Source organism: Atractosteus spatula, chromosome 16, assembly GCF_055471065.1.
Source record: "Atractosteus spatula isolate fAtrSpa1 chromosome 16, fAtrSpa1.hap1, whole genome shotgun sequence".
NCBI classification, from domain to species: domain Eukaryota; kingdom Metazoa; phylum Chordata; class Actinopteri; order Semionotiformes; family Lepisosteidae; genus Atractosteus; species Atractosteus spatula.
This window is the reverse complement of record NC_142721.1, coordinates 10,755,973-10,778,214: the sequence shown is the minus strand read 5'-3', so window position 1 is coordinate 10,778,214 and position 22,242 is coordinate 10,755,973. Positions and strand designations below refer to the sequence as shown.

Below are 22,242 nucleotides of genomic sequence, written 5' to 3'. Positions count from 1 at the left end.
ATCTTAATATAAAGTAGTTCAAGTAGGTACAGTAGCTGCGTCAGCATGTGTAGGCTGCAAAGGAACAAGTAAAGGTTTGGTCCATGCTGAAAAGAGAAGAAAAGCTGTGGAGACGAAACACTATGTTTCCATTCTTCTCTTTTCAGCATGGAATAAACCTTTACTCGTTCCTTTGTATCTTAATATGAATGAGTTACCAGTAGATGAAAAGTTAATACCAATTTTGAGGCCACACAAGTTATGACACTTTAAACTGTTTTCAACTCAAGACTTCAAAACATGAAAGATTTCAAAAGATAGAGAATGCACCTGTCTACCACATAACTCTGTCACCTCTGCTGTGATGGAAATTAGAATTATTAAAAAACAAAATTAAAAATCCCATTAAAGGGTGTAGGTCATTTTGTCCACTAACATGTTTTTGACTAGTGAGTTCTGCTCAGATGGAAAGTGTATAGGGCCAATGGTATAATATACAGTATAGATAACGGTATAATAAAAGATTTTTGTGAGACCTTCTAATTCTATGGTCAATGTTAAAAAGAATAGAAGAGCCGTTCACAATCAAGCACCTACAAACTGCTTAACCAGCAAAGGTAATGAGTGACATGAACGGATGGTCAATATATATGTACTGCTTTATAATGAAATGGTTTAGTCAGCCAAAAACTTGAAGGAGACCTTCAAATGAAAAATGAATCAGTTGTTTGCATCAAACAGTAATTTCTCATCAGGCGCCTGTCTGCTGTACGAAATGCTATTTTAATTTGAATATATCTTCAATCACAATTCCAGGCCCCTTTAACTTTCCACATTACGATGTTCCAAATCAGTGCACGAGTGTGAAAATCTGAAATTACAACCTTCAGCCCAGAACCACCTATGTAAATCCTTTGCTCTTCATAGAGCAGGGTCAGGAAAATAAGACTGAACCATTTTTAATGAAATTACAGACATGAAGAGATTTTTGAATAAAGATAATTGACTAATCTATCATATCTGAGTCATAAAGATGAGGCTTGTAGTTAATCTAAGAATACATAGCTCCTGTTTGTGTTGGCATATTTAATAAGGATTCATGTACCACATTTACTTATTACTAATTCTAACATCTAAAAATGTAGTAAAAACCCATTTCATAAAATGTTTTTTTTTGTTACAGTGATGGGTTCCCTAGAATGAATAAGGTAATTTAAAAGAAGATTTCACTTTTATTATATGCCACTGGTGCAAAATTATGTTACATACTGCAGCTCTAATTATTATGTTATCTTTAACTGCCTTGTTGATTTAATACACCAAAATATGAACATTTATTATTTTTTGCATATAGCTATATAAATTGAGCTGTATAAATTGTGTTCTTTTGAAATTTCATTTCTGTTATGATATGCTAAATCCAATTTGGTAAAATCTCTGCATATTTTTAACTTTAAGCTGCCTCTGTAATTAACTGGCTCCTTTGTATTTCAATCACATTCTTATTTGGATAACTCAAATTTTGGCTTGTGCATGAAGCTTGAATCAGAATTCTGCTCAGGACTTTTAATACTGTGTTTCCTTTTTGTCTAACTATACTGTATATTTGTACAGTTGCAGTCAGAGGCACATCCTAACTATATACTGTACTGTATGTTTGCTACTAACACATATCTAGTGTTTGTTGTTGCCAAATTTTCACTTAGTAATATGGTCTGATTATTTGATTGGCTGGAAAAATATAAAAATACTTGTGTCCATGCCTAAAAAATACTAGTAATGCTTTGTATTCGATGTATAAGATGATTCTAAAAGTCTGATAAATGCTTTGTAACCAAAGTGATTCTTAGAAAGGCATACTTATAAAGCATATTTTCGTGTTGATATTGCTATGATATTGCTTAGTGAGTGAGTACTGGAAAATAATGAGATAAGGACAAAACTAAAAAAACTAAAAAACCTTTATACAGTTTACAACCTTGATGTGTTAAGCTCTTGTAATTGGTCATAAATATACAAGGATTAAAAATTAAAAAATATATTTTGCAACATACCTCTGTAATAATGCATCATCAAATTATTCTATAACTACTTTATCATTAATGAAGTGCATCTTTATGATGTGAACTTGAAAAATATGAAGTTTGTCAAGCTGAAACAATCACGAATTCAATTAAATTAACTAGACCTCAAGGTGAAACTCAAAGCAAAGACATATTCTAAATCCACGTACACACAACAATGTAGCATCTAAAGAATTAGGTAACAGACTACTGTGTTCTTACTACTTACTAAATCGAAGCAAATATACCAAAAAATGCCAAAAATGATTAATAAAGTTTTGCAAAAGTGTGACCGAAGAGGTGGATACAACACAGGATGATACAAACAGCGCTGTCAGAAGAGTGAACGGATGAGTAACTAGCGGTTCAAGTCAGGACTTTGTCATTAACCCAGTGTAATAGGATTCCCCAACCAATGGAGCAGAAATAGGCAGTGCACGACTGCCTCTGCATGAGCTAAAATTAGCCAAGATATTTTTGGCCTGCTGCTTTAACTCCTTGGGGGGTGATAGGTACATACGAATCCTGCAGTTGCACTGTAATCACATCCTCCTCCAATCACTGTTAACTCGCCTGTAAAGCACCATGGTGCTTGCGCTCCTACCTCGCTTTTGTTTTCAAAACCTTCTCTTCGCTCTTCACGACGCGAACCACGGAACTTGCCTTTGACCACGTCTCTCGCCTAGCCCTCGTTTGCTCTGGAAGCTACCTACTTGTCTCCTGACCACCTAAGGTATCGCACAGCGTCCCTCCTCCCGATTGCTCAGCGGGTCATTCGTGACACGATGCACGTGCGAGTGGGCTGCAGACATGTGCCAAACTGATTGTCAATAAGCGATTTGAAATTGAAGGAAATGAAAAGAAAAAAATACTTTGAAATGAAAATGATGGATGGAACAATGCATAACACAGATGACATTTCTAAATTTTTTGTCGGATTTTGGCAGAAACAAAAGTCTGCAGAACAAGATCATTTTAACAAAGTCTTACAAATGGTTTTGAAAATTAAGTTTCCATGACAACTGTGATTTTTGTTCATGGGAGATGACATAAGGTGAAGTAATTTCCAATGCAATTTTGTCCCTGTGGTATGAGAGATTTAACTCCGAAGATAAAGGGTCAATTTAACTTAGAATAACAGCATTAAAGTAATAGAGTTTAATGTCATTCTTTTTTGTTTTCAGAGCATAGATATTTTTAAGAATTTTGTGCTCATAAAAATACAAGGCACAAGAGGACAAAGATCAAGTCCTAAGAATTAGGAAATAATTAAGAATTATTTTTTTCATGCTGGGCATGAAGTAAAAATTATTTCAATTAAAATAGCAAAGCTATTTGGAACTTTTGCTCTGCAAATTGCTGATTAAAATAAATTTAATTTTTGTCAGTAATCTCTAGTGGGTTTCATTACATTTAAACAACAGTCACAAATAAACCATTTTCCACACAATAGCCTTAAGTTTATCTACCAGTGTCTCTGCAAACCTCATGTCTTCAGAAGAGGAGAGCAACAGGTACAGTACAAACTAAAAACTGTTCCTATCTTAGAATATCTTGCTCCAGTCTCATTTTGATTACTAACAGGCAGATACAAATTTCCCACAATGATCACAGAAATGCCCCTGGGAACAAAAGACCACTCTGTTGGTACAGTGCAGAATTGCAGGAGCTGTTTTAAAAAAGCAATTCTTCTGAAGAAATACCATTGGGATGGAAGGTAACAATTCTCAGAAGTACCTGTTCCCTTTTCCATTCTGACTTTTAATATGGTGATTAAGATGTTTGCCATGTCTGAGGATGGAGGGGCAACCATGTGCTGTTTCCAGAATATACTCCAACTTGTCACAGCCCTCAGCTCCACGACACTGGATAGATGGATTTGCCAATAAGGTTTTGGGCCAGTGCAAGGGTTTCTAAGCTATGCAATTTCAATATACAGTATTGCAACAAAAAATTGCTAATAAAGCACAAGGAAATGTAGAAGTGTATGCAATAAGAAGTCCTACCTTTTTCACAGTGACTACCTGTGAAGCCGGAAGAGCAGACACAGGTGTTAGGCGCCACGCAGGTTCCACCACTTCTGCAGCCTTCCTCACAGAATGCTAGAGATGAGAAAGATCGATCCATTTATTATTAGTAATATTAATTTGTGCAGCCAATTAGATCTAAGGCAACCAGCATTAAGTCCAGTCAATGAACTGTAAAAAGGTAACAGTGTAAAATATAAAAAGTAGAATGGGTTACACATGATCAGTTAATCATTCCAAGACTCAAAATAAAACATCAGAAGAAACAAAACCATAAACGGTACACAGATTATTCCATTACTCACTGAGATACAGTATGTCTTATTATTAACCAGGGATTAACACCACAAAAGGATCCCCTTAATGCTGCATTTACTAATACAATAATTCTTAAATACCATTGGTAAATCAATTGTACTAGAACTTTGCTACATTGTAGGTTAAATGTATTTGATATTTTGAGATTTAATTTTTGGGCTTGAAATTAAAGGATATCACACGTGTCATATTAAAAGCAAGTTGTATTTTGTCACTTATTTTTGCGTTGCCGACTTGCTCTCGAGACCAAGAAAGAAATTGACCTTTAAAATTTTAGTGTTAGAACTAACCACTATCTTAAAGGTTAGTATCCACCTGCACTTTTTTAAAATTTGCAGTGTGGCAATATGAGAACAGCCAAGTCTGTTTTCTGGGCTGTCTGTGCTATTGCTGTTGCTATTGCTTCAGATACTACATCTACACCACATTCAGTATGTACAGCTAGTACAAATATAAATATGTAGGGACTTAAACTCAAACACAAAAAATACATCTGTCTCTTACAGGTAAGATATTTTCATAGAATGCATACTACATGCTAGAAGTATTAGTTTTTCTTGTCATCTTTAGAAAAAAGGCTTCTTTCCCTTCAATTGCCAGTATGTATCTTTAAGTGATATTTCTACATGGAATAACTGGTCAGTTATAGTAACATAAAATATGTTTTAGAAAATTAATTTCTCATCGCCTTAGGAAAAAAAACAGCTCCTTTCTCTTCAATTATTCACACCTTGCCTTAATTGATCATTTCCACATGGAACAACTGGCCAGAAATTTTTAATTAAGTTTAAGAAATGAATTAATTGAGGATTAAGATTTAAGGAGTAATATGACTTGAAAGATTAGTGTCTGTGAAAAAAAAATAAGTTTCTATTTATAGTAAATAAAGCATTTTGTCAGTGGGTTTTTGAATACCCAAAGAGGGTTTCTACTTATGAGATTAAATATGCTCCCAATGCAGTTATTCAATACAATCATTTCAGCTCTTTATGGGATAACAAATAAACAAACAGTGTGGTGTCTTATGTCAAAAGCTATTACTGCCTTTTAATTGGTCTCACTCCCCAGTTTGAGCACTTTTATCATCTGATAATTAGAATCCTGATTGGTTCTGCACTAATAATCTGTACACTTAAAATTAATTACAGTTAAACTGAGTCGATTTATCTATTTCTATAATTATCATTTTACTTCCATCAGCAGAAACTAAGCTTGTCATACTAATGACATCAATTAAATGGAAAGCTACTGTATATTCTCTTGTGTCCCTGCTAGATGTTGGAATTCTCCAGTGAAAGTGACAATTACACTGTATATATTTCTGTAACCTCCAGGTGAGGCACAGCTGTTGGAGAAAATGTTGCTGTTTGACTGCTGGAGTGATCTACAATGGGCTGTGAATATAGGTGTGCAAGAGGACACTTAACTTCATTCCTGACATGGAGCTTCAGATTAAGCTCAGCCCCAGGATACTGGTTAAATGCAAGACCTGAATCTGCCACTGCCCCCTTCAATTTATGGTAAATGCTGTCATTTCTTTCACATTGGCTGCATTCAATGATGACTGAAAGTAACAAGTATAATTTCGCACTTTTTGTATTACTATCTCAAATCTCCTGAGGACATTCTGATTAAAAATAATAAAAGTGCCATCAAGAAGACAGAGAGATCTTCTGACACAAATCAAAGGAATATTTTGGTTTTCTACAACTATATCACATTTGAGTACTATTATTTAGACACAGTATTTGATTATTTTGTAAGGGGCAGATAAATATGATTTGATTCATGGTATGGTAGTGCTGTATAAGTCTAGCTATTTTTTAATTACCGTAAATAACATTCATTCATAATGCTATTATTAGGCATTGAAGGTGATATTTGAGTTTCTTTATTATGATTACGAATATCTATAAAGAGACAATTAGTAACTGAATTTTATATGTGTTTGTTAACTATGTTTCAGTTACAAACAAGAGGTGTTTATTTTTTATAATACTACAGTAAGGCACTGAAATTAACCATCTCCTCACAATATTCTCCATTTATAGTTATGGCGATCCCATGCTTGAATCACTGGGACCTGTAATACTTTCATTTTATCATACTGACAGATACGATTCAATAGTCTGGTCTAGAACTTAAGCTTCCGTCACAGATACAATGTGATGTCTCTACAGCACAAGTTCTCTGCATGTTCCATAAACATGATTTAAGACATTACAGTAGGAATAACTCTCAATGTGTACAGTAAAACGTAATCTTAAAGTGTGGAAGAAACCAAATGTAAAATATACATTGTGCATGTAACACTAATTAAAAAACCAAGAGCCTATTGATATGTATGTTGGCAATCTTACTGAAAGATCAATCCAAGATTTCTAAGACAGTGCAGTGTTTGCTGAAAAAAATCATATCTAAAAAATCTGGCACTATAATACATTAGGACTTGGAGTAAACCAGCATCATTAATAACAAGAGCATAATTTGAAAAATCATTACATCTGCCAAAACAGTTAATAGACTGAGCTTAGTGTAAAAGATGTAAAATTGTAATGTGAAAGTGAATGCAAATGATAGTTGTAGTAATGAACATTTTATTATAAATATTGTCGTCAGCAATAATGAAATACCATCAGAGTCCCATTTAGATAATGAATGTACAGCTTTTTACCACATCCTAAAATCTTGAGCATTAGGCACTTTTAATAGAACTGCTGGCAAGGGACTGAAGATTATAAAGATTTCAGTTCTATCCTTTTTTACATTGAAATGTACCTTTTAAGATAGTAGAGAAGACAGTCTAAAGCGTGTACTAAAAGCACAACTTGTACAGAGCACAACTACTTTTGAAAAGATTACGTACAAGAACAGCATTTTCAGGTTTATGGATGAAACATGGTCAAAACACTGATCAAACAGGCAAAAAGGCAGTAGTTCAGCCAGTAAATGTGCACAACTGAGTGCAGTTTGAGCTGCATGATCTTGGGATCAAGCCTGCGTCATGTCACCAGCTGACCGCAACCGGCATTCCCCAAACAAGTAAGGTGAGATTAGTTGGTCACATCTCTCTTGGTGACACCACAACCCCTGACATTCATTGCTACTTGGAGATAAGATGGTAGGGGGACTCCTTTCCAATATAATCAGCACTGAGGGGAGGTGTTGCCTGTCATGCGTTAATAGACAAATATTCAGAGGGTAGGAAAGTCTGGGAAATCTGTATGTACTTCCTCTCCTGTGTGTGGTGGCAGGGTTTGTAGCCGATATGTGAAAACACACATTTGGTCATTCCAAATCAAGTGGGCCTATCTGGTGATATCTGTTGATTCTAAATTAAAACAAAATGGCAACTTGTAGTTCAGCAGTCCATTTAAATTCTAATTACAACGAGATGGGAGGGGTAATATAAATTAACAGCATACTTAATATTTTTGTGTTTGGTGTTAAGTTGCCTTGGTTGAATCAGTGACAGCCCTTCAAATGAACCAGGAACGAACCAGGGAGGCTGCTGCAATGGTGAAGATGGGGAGGCGTGAGGGGTGCTAGAAAAGGTTGTGAGCAAAGGAGGCACAGGTGTATTTGTGTGTCAGAGAGCAAAAGTGCTAAATTACCACTTGACTTCCTCACAAAATTCAGTTTTAACACCACTAATAATTAGGATGTCAGTGCTCAAAACCTGTCTAATAACTGACAACTTAGCATGATTACTGAATTTGAACTTCAGTAACAGAAGTCCCACATATAATTAAAAGGTTATTAAGCATCAAAATTAAACAACACCTTGTACAATGTAGAATTTTTAAAAGTACTGAAATGCTTAGGGAGTTGGCAAGTGTGACAGGGAGGCAAATCCCCATCGCTGGTATTTGATAAGGCAAATGCACTTATCACCAAAAGGTCGCTCACTGCCAAGGTGAAATCTCAATCCCTTAGCTCACCCACCACCCTCAGGGGTGGAGCTGTTACAACACTGAACCTAAAAATTACCCGTTTCCAAAAGTACACCTCACACTTAAAATAACTTGCAATTCACACTTGTCAAGGCCAAGGATATTTCACATTCATTTTAACACTGAGGTGAATTAAATGAGGAATACAGGAATATCCGATTTCGTTCATGTAGCTGAGACATCAAACGGGCTCTGTTTAGAATGACTAATTATTGGCCACAATTTTCAATTACAACATCCTATAGTTTTGTGTTGAGAATTTAATCTCACAAAACATGAGTTTACAAGATATTAAATGATAAGAAGCAATTTTAATGAGACTGATGCTTAAAAATAAACACCAACAAGTCTAAGTTGCTTAGCACAAAATTGCATTCACCACAGCTATCATAGGTCTCACAGGTCTAATATATTCTTACAAAACAGCAGCAATATATCTTCATAATGATGTTTTTTTAAACAATGTGTACAGCTATCATCAATATTGGATGGTTTTAAAAACTAACCTTGCCTTTATGAGGAAGAAAAAACACTAAGCAGGATAACTTTAGTGCTCTCTTGCAGTAGCTCATGTCATAGAACTAAAGCACAACCTTAGATTAGACATTTGGATACAACCATCCTCAGAACAAGGACATGTGGATTATGAAGCCCAAGCTCTAATCAGGCCTCCCTTGGACATACTCTCTCTTTATAGTGGGAAGTTACAATGTTGGACAGAATCCAGATTCATATGTGGTGCAGTGCATCAAATGAACCTGTATACAAATTTGTAGAGCATGTTCCCTCACAAGTCATTACATTAAACTTGGAAAGTTTAATCTCTGAAAAGGGATTCAAAGGACTCTCAATTTTCACAGAAACGGAATTAAATCGCGTTACACTCTGATAGTACCAAGTTACTTATTTTGTACCCAAAGTACAAGAAGTACTTCAGACTCATCGCAGAAGAGATGAGAATCTGCCTACTGGCTTGTAACAAAACACACCTCTCAGACAAGCACTGAACAGCACTTCCACTTTTGCATCGACCAAGAATCCTTACTAGCACTAAAGCAATTTTAAAACCTTTTTTTATAAGCAAGCAAAATAGGAAAAAAATCCAAATGAAGTGATACCTTGTTGTGCAGGTGCATTTATAGATGAATTTGCACTGTGCAGATCATCCTGCCATCTGAATGGACTCTAGATCCACTATTGACCTACAATGTTGTGTTTGTGTTCAGATGCTGCATTTGGTGTGAGCATATCTGCAATTTTATTATACTGGTGCATGATAGACATTGTAAGTCTTTCTATCGCTTTATAACATGGGGCAGATATAATATTTTAGATAAGATATGTAGAGCTTCGGACTATGAATAGTTTTATGAGAATAATTGCAAGTCTGCTCCTCACAAACTATATTGGCAAGATTCATGGACAGAATATTGGATTTTGTTTATACTTGTGTAACAAGCAGAAAAATGTGCAGAGAGTGCACCTTAAATCTGAAGCCATTTTGGCTTGAACTAGTCAACAATGAATTTTTAACTTGAAATATATCTGGTCTGTAAATGGACTGTGTGTGCGTGTGCTGGGATTTAATTAATCTGCATTTTCCCATGACATTTGTCTGAACATGCACTTCTATTTTTTGATATAGGCAGAAATGAAAATAGAGTTACAGATATGGGAAAACAATTGAAAACCACAGGCATGGAAACACTTGACTTGTGTAAATATTCTGTAAGTTATCACATTATAAATTCTAATTTTTGACCCATATCAAAGAACATTGAAAATAGATCACATGGCAAAATATGGGATATCATGAATGGGGTTGTTTCCAGAAGTATGTTTGCTAAGCGCCACCAAAAAAGAGCAAAACCTGTACAGAAAATGTTTTGCTTTCTCCACTATAATGTACACAATTAAAATCACTTCAAGACGTTCATAAGCCATGGATTTCCTGTTAATTCATTCTTACTATGCTCTTGTCAATGCTCTCTGTGAATCTCTCATTTTCTAAGCAAATTAAATATTCTGAAAATACAGTTTGTGCATAGAAGCCTATAAAAACTGACTTGGATGGTTAAAGCTATAGTGTACAAAAACAATGACCATGGAAACCTCTAAATCTTTTTAGAGGTACTGGTGTACTGTGTTGTTTCATGGTATCATGGCCAGCTTTGAGAAATCTCTCTGCTCTTTTTGATGAAAGAGGAAGCTGCCTTGGAAGATGACAAGTACAACATAAATAAACAGCAGTTACAGAACAGACATTAAGGAATAAAGAAAACAGGATATTAAATAATACCATAACTCAGAAAACCCATGTAGTTCTTCTAATTACCATCTTGCATTTCTTATTAACATCTCTTAAGACCACTGCTTAACAGCACTGCACTGTAGGCTGTTCATTCCAGCAAACACTGAAAATTCAAACAGTGATCTGTCTTGCAAGCAACTAATTCTTCTTTTTAAAGATTTACATTTCTACTAACAACACATTAGTCTCAAGAATTTACTGAATCCTGATGCAAGCTGATCGTGTAGTGCTGGTAAGAAAAACAGCTATAAATTAATTCACAGTAAAAAAGAAACAGATGTCTGAGGTATTTTTTTTCTCTTACTCATATCTAACCTTGCTCTGCAGTAATCTAAAAGATGTAGGGAAGCTGATAAATAAATGGGGTGCGTTGTGGAATAATGCTATTGATCCATGCAACTTAGTTAACCTTGACCACTATGAAAGCTAATAAGTAGCCCAGACTGAAGCTCTGGAGATTTAACATTTAAAGCATTGTGCTGCATACAACAGCAGTGAGGAACCTTTCTGTGACCATGACATTTCCCCTAAGAATTGAGTTACACTCACGTTTCGGAATATTCATAATTCCCAATCACTGCTGCCTGACACGTTGTTCTGTCTATGTATTATTTATGCAGTGGGTATTGAACACCCCAGCTTCCTTCAAAATCTGCATATGCTTTCAATTAAACACTTTCTGCTAGAATTTGAATGTCTAACATTAATAAGAGGAAACACAAAATGGTTACACATTCCAAATAACTCACAGATAGAGGGGTACAGTTAGGAAACATGGCAATGGTAATCAGCAAATAAAACATACCGTTTTCAAATTTTGCGTTAGCTACAACAAAATAAATCAAGAGATTATACTCACTATAGCAAGCAAATGGGAGACCTATTGCAGTTAGGGAAAGTGCCCTTGTATTAACTGATCATTAAGGCCCTTCTACATCATTTGGTAAAGCCTCCATCATCCTGATAACATTAGCAATGCCACAGCACAACAGATTGCTGGCTGCTCCACATTTATCTGTGGTTGCTACTCTTCAGTTAATCTCCGAAGGGATTTTCCATTCAATTACAGATTGAAAGGGAAAAAAAAAACAAGAAAATGCTTTTAAGAGGCTAAGTACTGTAGGTTAATTTAACTAATAGACTGCTGCATTTATAAAGGCCCTGGATCAAATGTAGATTAATTCACATGCTAAAATATGGGATATTCTCATAGCTAAAGCTAACCGTTAGTAGTACAGTACTAACAGTATTTGGTATAACTGGATAGCATAGGATAGTCTCAGAACTAGGAAACAGTGATTCATTATCAAAAAGCCCCTCTATTATCTACACAGGGACTGTGCTACTTCTGCCCAGGCTCTGCTTGCCTGGCTATTATGTGCCAAAATGTTTTCTAAGCACAAGCAGAATAAAAATCAAGTGAAGAAAATCTTCTATTGCTCATCAACAAATAGTCTGCTTTCTTTTATTCAGTCTGATGAGGTAAAAAGACACAAACCACTGCTACAAAGAATCCCACAGACTTATGACAGCTGGAGCCCATTTGGTAAGTAGGTGACCTGATGTCCTATTTTTGCCACCAATTCATTAAATAAAAAGATACTCATTATTAACCTTTACATTTGCCAATCAACTCCCTAAATTTAAGCCTTCAGTTTTAGTAATTTGTGCCAAAGACTTACTTTTATTGCTCATTCAAACTTCAATTACATCTTGTTCTTCATTTTAATTATTTAAAAAAATCCAAAGGATAAGGCCTTAAAACAAACTTTGACTTCTGAACCTTCACTGGAAGTTCATTACAGAAAATGTATCTGACCTGTTCCCTAAAACGATTCAATTAAAGACCAAGCAAAAGCAATAGGTAACAGGTAAAAGAGGTTTTGCTTTTATTAATTTTATTCATGGGTTACTTCAAAGATTTACCAAAGCACTCACCCGGACTAACTCACACCATGACCCCCTGACTTTCTAGCTTTTGGCATTTAAAAATAGATCACAAGACATTCACTTGTAACAAGAACAGGTTGAAAAAAGGGACAACAAATATTTGAAAAAGCTGTGATTGAAAAAGGCAAACTACTTCAACATGCTTGCTTTGTTTCAGAAGAAGTTCAAGATATTAGCTATAATTCTAATTTAATAGTGTATAAGATAGCTGATCTAACGTGCACTGTAATTAATCAGCATTACAAAAGAGGGGAGTTATCTCCAATATGCTGGTTATGGATTATCATCCACATTTGAGATAGGATTGTCCTTGATTACTACTTTTGTCAATTACTGTATTACTAGTAGCTTCACTTTACAAAAAGATGAAGGCTCTGTGCACTTGCAGATTACAGAATGGAAATCAAAATTGTGCTTTAATCTTCATTAGCATTTAGGAAGGCATTCATTAGTTGATTCAGTCTAATCACTATTCATTCAAGCCCTTAAGAGTTTTAAGGAGGAAAGCAGAATAAGAACCATGTATTCTGTCCTATAATTCACTAAGGCAGATAGATCTTACAGTCTTGAGACCTGTAAAGCAAACTTCGAAACTATCCAATGGCGAATAAAGTTAATCTGTTAACACCTGTAGAGCAAGTGTCCTGCAAGTCTCTGACTTGGTCTGCAGCCTGTTGCAGATGTGCCACAGCAAACTGCAGAAGTCCACCACTGTCCTGTCAATGGATTTCTTAGTTTTCAAACCGCTAGCAAACATGGAGAGTGACATATCTGTTCAGATCCAACATCTGGGTGATTTGTTACAAGGGCCTGATGTGTTTAAAATTTACCAGCGTCCCTGTCAAAGGTATTATGCTTGTAAAGAAAAAACAAACATGAAAGAGCAAACGCAAAGGAATAGTTATCGGGCAGAAATATCTTGTGCCCGCTGCTTGTGCCCGAAGTAGACATTCATACCTCAGACTTCGGGGTGTTAAAGAAAGATGTTCTCTAATATCAGGGGCCCTCGATTAATATGGTAGGCTTCAAAACACGAATGGCTAATATCTACAGTAAACCTCTCATATCTGAAGTGTCATATCTATCAGACATCAAGACTAGACCCTGTACGGATCAGAGTCAATATCACATAAAAACCATCATCTTTACTTACAGATTATATTTTGATGTAAAAACATGATGAGGTCCAATAGTGAGCATAAACCACAAATTGCATTTTATTATGCTTTTTCTCTACACAAGCATAAATCAGTTCTTCTTTCTAAGCAGAACAGAGTACAGATAAAATAACACATAATAGATAACATTTAGAATCTTTTTTCAGCCTTGTTCAGGGTAGAGACAAAATTGATTTAATCTCGGACAATATTCAATCTAACAAGCAACATCTCGCTTTCTCCGTGCTGAATGTAAGCCTCGGGAAGTTCTTCATTAATGATGCAAAGTTCTTTTCTAAATCACATTCTAGTACAGCACACACTTGTCTGTCAAATTAGCTGTAAGAAAGACAAGACAATGGGTAACGAACATTTTTGTCGCTCAAAGGATTTCAGCCACTAAAGATATCTTCTTATGAATAAGTTAAAGGTAATGGGCCTATTTTTCTGAGCATGAGATTAGCATGAATGTGAAGGTATTATTCTCCACTGAAGGGTTTGTAATTGGTATTAGGAAATCTGTCATATTTAGGGTGAAAAAATGTGGACAGAAGTGAAGCGTGATTCAATTTAGCGATTTTGAAGGTTGGCAACATTAAATAGTACTCAGAAATGAGCTCAACCCGTCATGAGGATGAATCCCCAGTGAAAGGGGGCTGTGATTATTTCCTAACTGGATTAAAGGTACAATCAGTCAAAAATGCAATTCGTTGTTCCTAACCATATTGTCAAAAATACATCTTTATGGAAAGTAGTTGTGTTTTTGTTGCTGCTTTTCAACAACTTTTATTTTCCAATTTCAGGCTCTGGAGGGGGGAGGCACACGCTGGTCTTCAGGGCCAGCATTAAATCGGAAAATAAACCTCACACTGCCTGACTACATTTCCATAAAATGTCAAACAATCTTCTGGCAGCAATGGTACTGTAGTGGCAAAAACCACCATCAAAGCACTCTGTGTATTCATATTTCATTCTGATTTCTTTTAAGAAATGCCAGCAGTACTGAGGAAGAGAGAAGAAAATCAAACATCTCTTGCAGAGTTTTTGTATTCAGAAATAAAGCTTCTGCTTATGTTAAAGGTCTGTATGTGTGCTTATAAACTAATGATCTGTTATTTTTCTTTATTAATGGAAAATCAATAACTGACAAAATGGCTTCAGAAAAGCACTGTTTTATCCTTGGTTATAATAAAAACTGATTTCTTACTTTACTGACTTCCTTCATCTTAACTCCATTCCTTTGTTTCTTTACTGCATCTTCAGTCATATTTCTTTGCTCTCTATACAGTACTGATTAGAGTTAGACGTAAATTTAATTTCAAACTATCACACTTTTATCACACTCATTTATTAAAATGAATAAAAAAGAAAATACAGTGCATTTTAAAATTAGAAAGTATTAATGCACCCCAGGTGCTGAATTAATGTGTCCGATAATCACCAGTTAGACCCCCCTATACTTTGTGCCACATACTGTAACTACATTACCCAGGTCTCCTTCACACTTAATTAATAAATCTGCCAATAACCAAATAAGGTGATGTGAGAAAAGAATAGGTCTTTGATATTAACTCAAGTAGTAAGAAGTATATGATCAGTGGTATGAATACATTTTCTATGTATTCAGACTAAAGTTTGCATAAGAAAAATGCACAAAAATGAAAACAAAAACAGTACATCTTCTGAGGAAAGACTTACAATCACAAGCAAAATCACACACAATGCTGGATAACCTTTAGGAGATCATCGGAAGATAGTTAATTCCAATGTGCCCTATGCCAATGGTTCTTAACCCATTTCAAAAGAACACCTAACAGTGTATACATTTTATTAGCACGCTATCGTAGTAAACAAAATCCCATTAAAGTACTCGCCCTGGTAAAAGATGGTACAATCAGTATGGAAGATGGCTATCAGTGCCTGAAATTATTGAGATGAGATCCAGGTGAAAATGTAGCACAAGCCACCTAGAAAAGATAGCAGTATGGAAAAAAATAGGAGTACTGTATGTTTTTAATGAGTTACCACAGCTTCAAGGGAAGATGTAGATCATACTTGTATGTCTATAGTTAACTTTCACAACCAAGAGTGCTCAGTGACTGAAACTGCAAGAAAGACTAAGTTTCACACAGTAAAATGAAGACTACAATCATAAAACACTGAAAAGCTTCCAGCTATACAAAAAAGTACTGAGAGGAAAAACATCTTAAAGGGGAGACAAGTCGACTGTTCCATAGTTCAAGACTAATCACTCAACCTGCTACTGATTTTAATTCAAGTCAAACTTTACCATATCAAAGGAAACATTAATGATGCATTTTTAGAAGCTGGCATGATGAGGGAGAATTGCAGCTTTGTTAAGTGAGGAAATCAACATATCAACAATGTCCAGAAATGGCAATAAACCACAAAGAATGGTTATAAAAAGTAATTGAGGAGAGTAGTAAGGGTAAATTAAAGTTTTACGTTTTCAGCTCCAATTAGAAACAGTATGACAAGAACCATAATTTCCTTTAGGCCCCATAATTTTGACATTTGAAATGTATCTCTTGAGAGGTTTGATATGCGTTTCATTCAACATCTGTCTGCTAGTGTGGATGAGATAGCCTAACTGCAGAAGAGCAGGGATAAGATTGTAACTGGTTTCTTAGTTGAACAATAATTTTGTCTCCTGTCAAAAAGTGATCACAGAATAATCAACTAAAAAACTAAAGTATGCTTTTTTTATTCAGGTATGCCAATTCTACATTTTTATTTGCTCTTTTTAAGTTTTTCATAGAAGAGGTACTGCTTTCATTTTAATTCCACTCAATATCTCTCTGGTGTGAGGCAGTACAAAACCTCATTTCACAGTAAAATGCTCATTTAAAGGTCAAGGAATGGTACTTTAAATCCATGAAGTCAGGAACAAATCATGATTGCTGAGAAACAGGCTATCAAAGCTTTCAGAAGTCTCTACGTGCTTTAATATATGAGTAAAAATATGACAGTCTGAAAAAATAACAATTTCAAAACATTTAGCAATCAAATGTGATGGTTTTGCTGTCTGTTTTGTTTTTCTGGATGTTATATATAATGCATGAGCGTCAATGTTGTGAATTCAACTTTAGCTGCTAGAGGAGATATTTTAGCTCTGGTATTTATGCATATATTACCAATTAAGAGAAGTAGTATGCAAGCAGTGAATGTTAAGAAAATCATCCTAGATTAAAATAGAAAAACAGCAACAAAAAAACAGACAAAATAGACTGAAAAATAATTGCTATCAGGTTGTCAAATAAAGGCACAGATTGAATGTTTTTAAGTGATTTCATTACAGTTCATCATCATAGATCTCATCTTCACAGAGCTTTGCCATGATACATGCCAATACGTTTTCATTAAAGCACAACATAACTTATTTGAACAACATCCTATTTGATTGTTGCTGATGAACATCTGGTCTGGCTCTCGTGTACTATAAAGCAAAGCATCCACTTAAGGCCTCCTGTACAAAAAAAAAACTAATATGTTTAAATTTGGCAGTGTTCTTCAATCTTCAGTCTTCAATTTTAGTAAAAGATCTAGCACAGAACTTACTTTCTGTCCTTGAAATGGTCACTAAATCTCAGAAGTCTAATCTTCTTAAATAAAATACTGGTGTGATTTTACAGACTCACAGCTATAATCCATGAGTGCAATGCAGATATAACCCCAAAGCATTCTGAACCTCGAGAAAAAGTGATGTGAGCTTGTTATTCCTATGCACAGCATTACTGGTAATAAGGAACAAGTAATAGGTTTATTCCATGCTGAAAAAAAGAAGAAAGAGAACACAACGTTTTGGCCGTGGAGCCTTCTTCAAGTGTGAGAGAGACAAGGCAGTAGGCAAAGGTAATGTAGCGGGAGAACAAAGGCTGGGAGGGAGGAGGAGTGAGAGGCGGGAGCAGGGGACAGAAAGAGAGGCCAATCAAGAGGTGTGAAGTCAAAACAGGTGTAGAGAGGTGTGAAATGAAACTTCCAATGAATGGAGAAAATTTAAAAGAACAGTAGTCTGTCGTTAAGAGAAGGGAGAATGTGTGATCCTAGCTGCAGAATAATTTTGGTTTCGGTGGTCTTTCTGATGTATGAGTCCGGAAAACCGTCTTTGAGAACACAGACGGAGAGATTAGAGTGGTCTTGGCCGTCAGAGGTGAAATGAGAAACAACGGGCTCAGAGAGATCTTTAATCTTCACAGCCCTGACGTGTTCTCTGAACTATTATTGGTAATATGTACTGTATAAATATCTTAGCTTCTTGTCCTAAATAACAGCATAAAATTCTCAAGATGGAAAAAAATTGAAGCTTCCCAGAATTTTGTATATTCTGAACACTGTTAGACCTATGGGTAGAATGGGTCATAATATTCATATACTTCTTCGATGGGCAGAGTGGGGTATATCAGTATGCCTCCCAGGAAAAAAAATTTGAATTAAAAACTAGAAATCAGAAAATTGTTAAGTATTAAAGATCTTACATTTTATGATCTAAAACTATTTCCCTAAGGAACTGTATACAGTACTTGCAGATCTGCAATGGCGGTTTTATCCCATCTTTGATGCAATTCTTTAACATGATACCATATAGTCCCTACAGTCTATAAGGGATTTTCTCAGATGTGTACACTACTCACTACTCTACCGTAGTTGCCAGGGAATACAAATATTTCACACATCCCATCATCCATTACACTTGCCAAGCAAAAGTTAGGTTATGGTTATATAAGTTATATGGAAAGGACATTTCAATGGACTGTATGAAGCTATACCTGTGAGGGTATCTCAGGATACATGAGGGTCAAGACCAAATGTACAATTAGTGATTCATTACATGCCTGTTCTCAATTTTTCACCAAAATTACAGGGTTTTATGGATGGACCATTATATTGGACCAGACCAAAATCAAAATTTGTTAGTCAAAACTGTATACTTTGAATATTGCAAGTTCTCATGTAGTTAAATGTGCTGGAGGTATGCCAAATCTCACAACACCTCACACTGCATCCAAATGAAACATTAATGAAGTACAGCACATTGTGGAAATCCTTATTCTTTATGCTGGATGGAGTACAGGGATCCTAGGAAGCACAGTAAGAAAATGTCTTATGAGGAAAAAAAAAAGGTTAAAAACACAAACTATCAATTTCTCTGTACCACCTAAAACTAAGGACCCTTTCAAGAAACTAGTACTAGATTTTAACTGCCCATCAGCTTAATAAAAACAATGTAATTTATCTCTTTACCGTGGGTTATTGGACACGATCTCAAGCCTGACAATTGCAGATGGGCAGCTAACCAGGAAAGGATGATATCTTCCTTCAGCAATTATAACAGCCACATGGCTGTAACCACAGACAAAGAAGTATAAGAGGTTAATGCTTAAGGGTTGATCATTACTTGAAACCTCAGCTTTTTGGCTCTAAGGCAAGTGTGGCTTCAGTTTATGGATGCATTAGTGGATTAATGACTTTCAGCATCATGTACTGCCATTGCACAGAACAAAAAAAAATACCAGTAGTGACAAAGGTCTTATCAGGATCAGACGATACTTGATGAGTCAAGCCAGGGTAATAACACTTCCCTTTTGCTTGAAAAAATGATGAGCGCATGAGGACAAGCTTTTAGAAATTTCAAGAAAGCCTGCAGATCCTGAAAGGCATTTCAATGAAAACAGATTAGCCTATCAATGACTATAAATTGTTGGTTAGAAGGCAGAGCCAACAAGTTTTATACAGTATAATCGAAGAATCCTATGAATGCTTTGGCTATGTTTCCTTTAAGCAACAGTAAAGAGACAACTTAAATGAAAATGTAATGAGAATTTAGTGAGTAAAAGCTTTTAAAAATATCAAAGAAAAATAAGTGAGAATAGTACCACTCATCAATGTAAGATAAACAAACAGAAGTATCTTTTTCAAAAAAGGTTCACAGAAAAAAAAATATTAAGGAAGAGAAAGTGTAAAAATCAGCATGCCCCCGAGGCAAAAAAATCGAATTAAAAACTAGAAATCAGAAAAGAGTTTAGGAGTAAAGGTCTTACATTTTATGATCTAAATCTATTTCCCTAAGGAACTGCATACTTGCAAATTTGCAATAGCAGTTTTATCTGATCTTTCTTTTGCCAAATGATAAGGTCCTACTGCTTTAGCTTTCAATTCCAAGTACAACGGCTGTCTCCAGAGATAGCAAGACATCAGATGAATTGTATCTTACAGATTCGAACATATAGAAATGTCACCTTTACTTGTTTCTCAACTGCTGTCCTACCTTTGTAAAGTTTTTAAAACGGGTAGAATACTTTGACTATTCAATTTAAATGCAAGTTTTTATTCCAAAGAATCCTAATTTAGTCTTCTGAAGCACGAGAAATTTTGTCATCAAGAATCAATCAAGTAATTAATGGGCTGTACCATAAATATTGGTACAAATAGGATACAGTTACAAAGCCACACTTGCCAACCCTTGGACAATTTTATTTTATCCATCCTTTCTGTTAAACCTGCACAGTATTCCAAGCCTGATCTTATGATTAACCAACATTTCCTCTGTGCTCCAGAAAGTGCCATCTTTGACACTCCAGGATAGCAACATTCAGTGTTTTCAATGACTAGTTTTTACAAAGTAAAAAAAATAAATAAATTTTGTTCCGAACATTCACAGGACCGCAATTTCCCAGATCTATTACTGTCATATGTGTGACATCACTAAACGTAGCGCAATCTCATTACAAACAGCAGGTGAAGTATTTGAGTGTACAATTTCAATTTCTTAAGATTGTGTTAATCACATTCTGATCTCAAGTGTCAACTGGTAAAAATTCCCCAAAAATTAGGGTTTATGTACACTTACACCTCAGGCATCCAAGTACACAAACAGCTTGCTTCATTTCTTAAAATCAGTTAACATGATTTATATTAAAATAAGTAATGATCCTTATAAAAAGCAATAGGCCTTGTATCTGATATTTCTATCAGGAGCTCATGAACTTTCTGATGTATGTCTATTTTATGTTAATAGACTTTTCTTATAATATTCCCTAGACTTCTTGTAGATTACTTCATTTACATAGTTCTTTTGTTCCTGTCGACAGCATAGTATGCTGTTTGTATTCTAAAAAAAGGCAGAACTCTGGAATGTTACACATAAAATGTCCCCTTTCCTTTCACAAATGTTCTGTTTCCTACACATGTGGAACTTTCTTCCACAAGTGCCACAGGGGTATTTCCCCACCAGTACAGTCAGTGGCATCTGAACTTGAATCTGCACAAGAGCACTGATTATTCCACCTTCTTTATTTTGCAGATTTTACAATGCCATGGTAGAAAATACAGAAAGTATCAGCAGGTCTCCTAGCAGCTGAAGGTTGACCTAGGGAGGCAGCTGATGTTCCTGACACTATCATGTCTGGCCTAAGTGCAGTCGCTATTGTATTGCTGTCTGAAGCTCCTAAGCAGATGGTCATGCAACAGCTAACAGTGTTCCCTGGGAAGACCAGATGGAGGAGGCCAACTAAAGGAAGAGAGCCAGGTATGAAGACTTGGTCAACCAGTGCCACTTGAATGGGTGAAGAGCACAGCATCAAGTTGGGCTACAGAGAATTTGCAGGTCAATCCCTCTGTAGAGCCTCCAGTCTTTTGGGCACAACAGGGGTGAGAAAGGAAAGCCAAAACCACCCATCAAAACCACCACAGAGGCTGTAGAAAGAGCCTCAGGATGGCTATGGATCAAGAGGAGTGATCCGTGGGCAACAATGCTGGGCTTGACCAACCTTGACTGCCTGCACAAGATTGTCTGATGTTGAAAGACCCAAAACACCCAGTGACTCCAGGTAAAAAAATAAAGATGTGCCCAGGTCCATCAGAGGATGTACAGTATTTTTCAAACAGTAATTTTATCACGTAAGCAAAATCAGTCAAAATTCTTTCTATTCGGCTACTCCTTATTTTATAAGCTCTTAATGTCTCCGTGAACATTTCCATCTTGATTTTCAAATGAATGGGACACCAGACCTGATGTTTCAGATAGCAAGACGGAGATACTGATGGCAGCCAACCACTGACATCATTCTGGCCAATATTACAGAAACGTTCAAACAAGAAATGGGAATCAATTTTTGGTTCAAATTCATTTTCAACATTCTGAAATACCAATACCTGAAGCAAAATGTCTTACTCCATCGTTTTACAGCATTAACTGTTCTGTTTCCTGTTGTGTCAAGCAAGAAATGGAAATGAGGTTGTACAAGTACCACAGGGATCATTGAAAATAATTAGACGAGGTACTTGTTGAAGCCGTCTTCTATAACCACCAAGATAACACTTTTAACTGGGAGAAACAATTAAACAAAGAAACTGCACTGTTGGAGAAGGAGAGCGTAAGATGAATAACCCCTTTGTTTTCTCAAATCCACTTAAACCACAGTACACACCTGCACAAATTATTTCTTAAACAAAAACCTTTTGTAT

General features: G+C 35.7%; 1 protein-coding gene across 1 annotated transcript in view; it reads right to left on the bottom strand.

The window, feature by feature from the left end:
- Nucleotides 1-22,242, bottom strand: part of LOC148819555 (protein kinase C-binding protein NELL1-like) — a 164,859-nt gene that overhangs the window by 26,193 nt on the left and 116,424 nt on the right. The window contains exon 15 of the mRNA XM_088934521.1: nucleotides 4,049-4,144. Within this exon, the coding sequence (XP_088790647.1) occupies nucleotides 4,049-4,144 (96 nt within the window). The remainder of the gene's footprint in view (nucleotides 1-4,048; nucleotides 4,145-22,242) is intronic.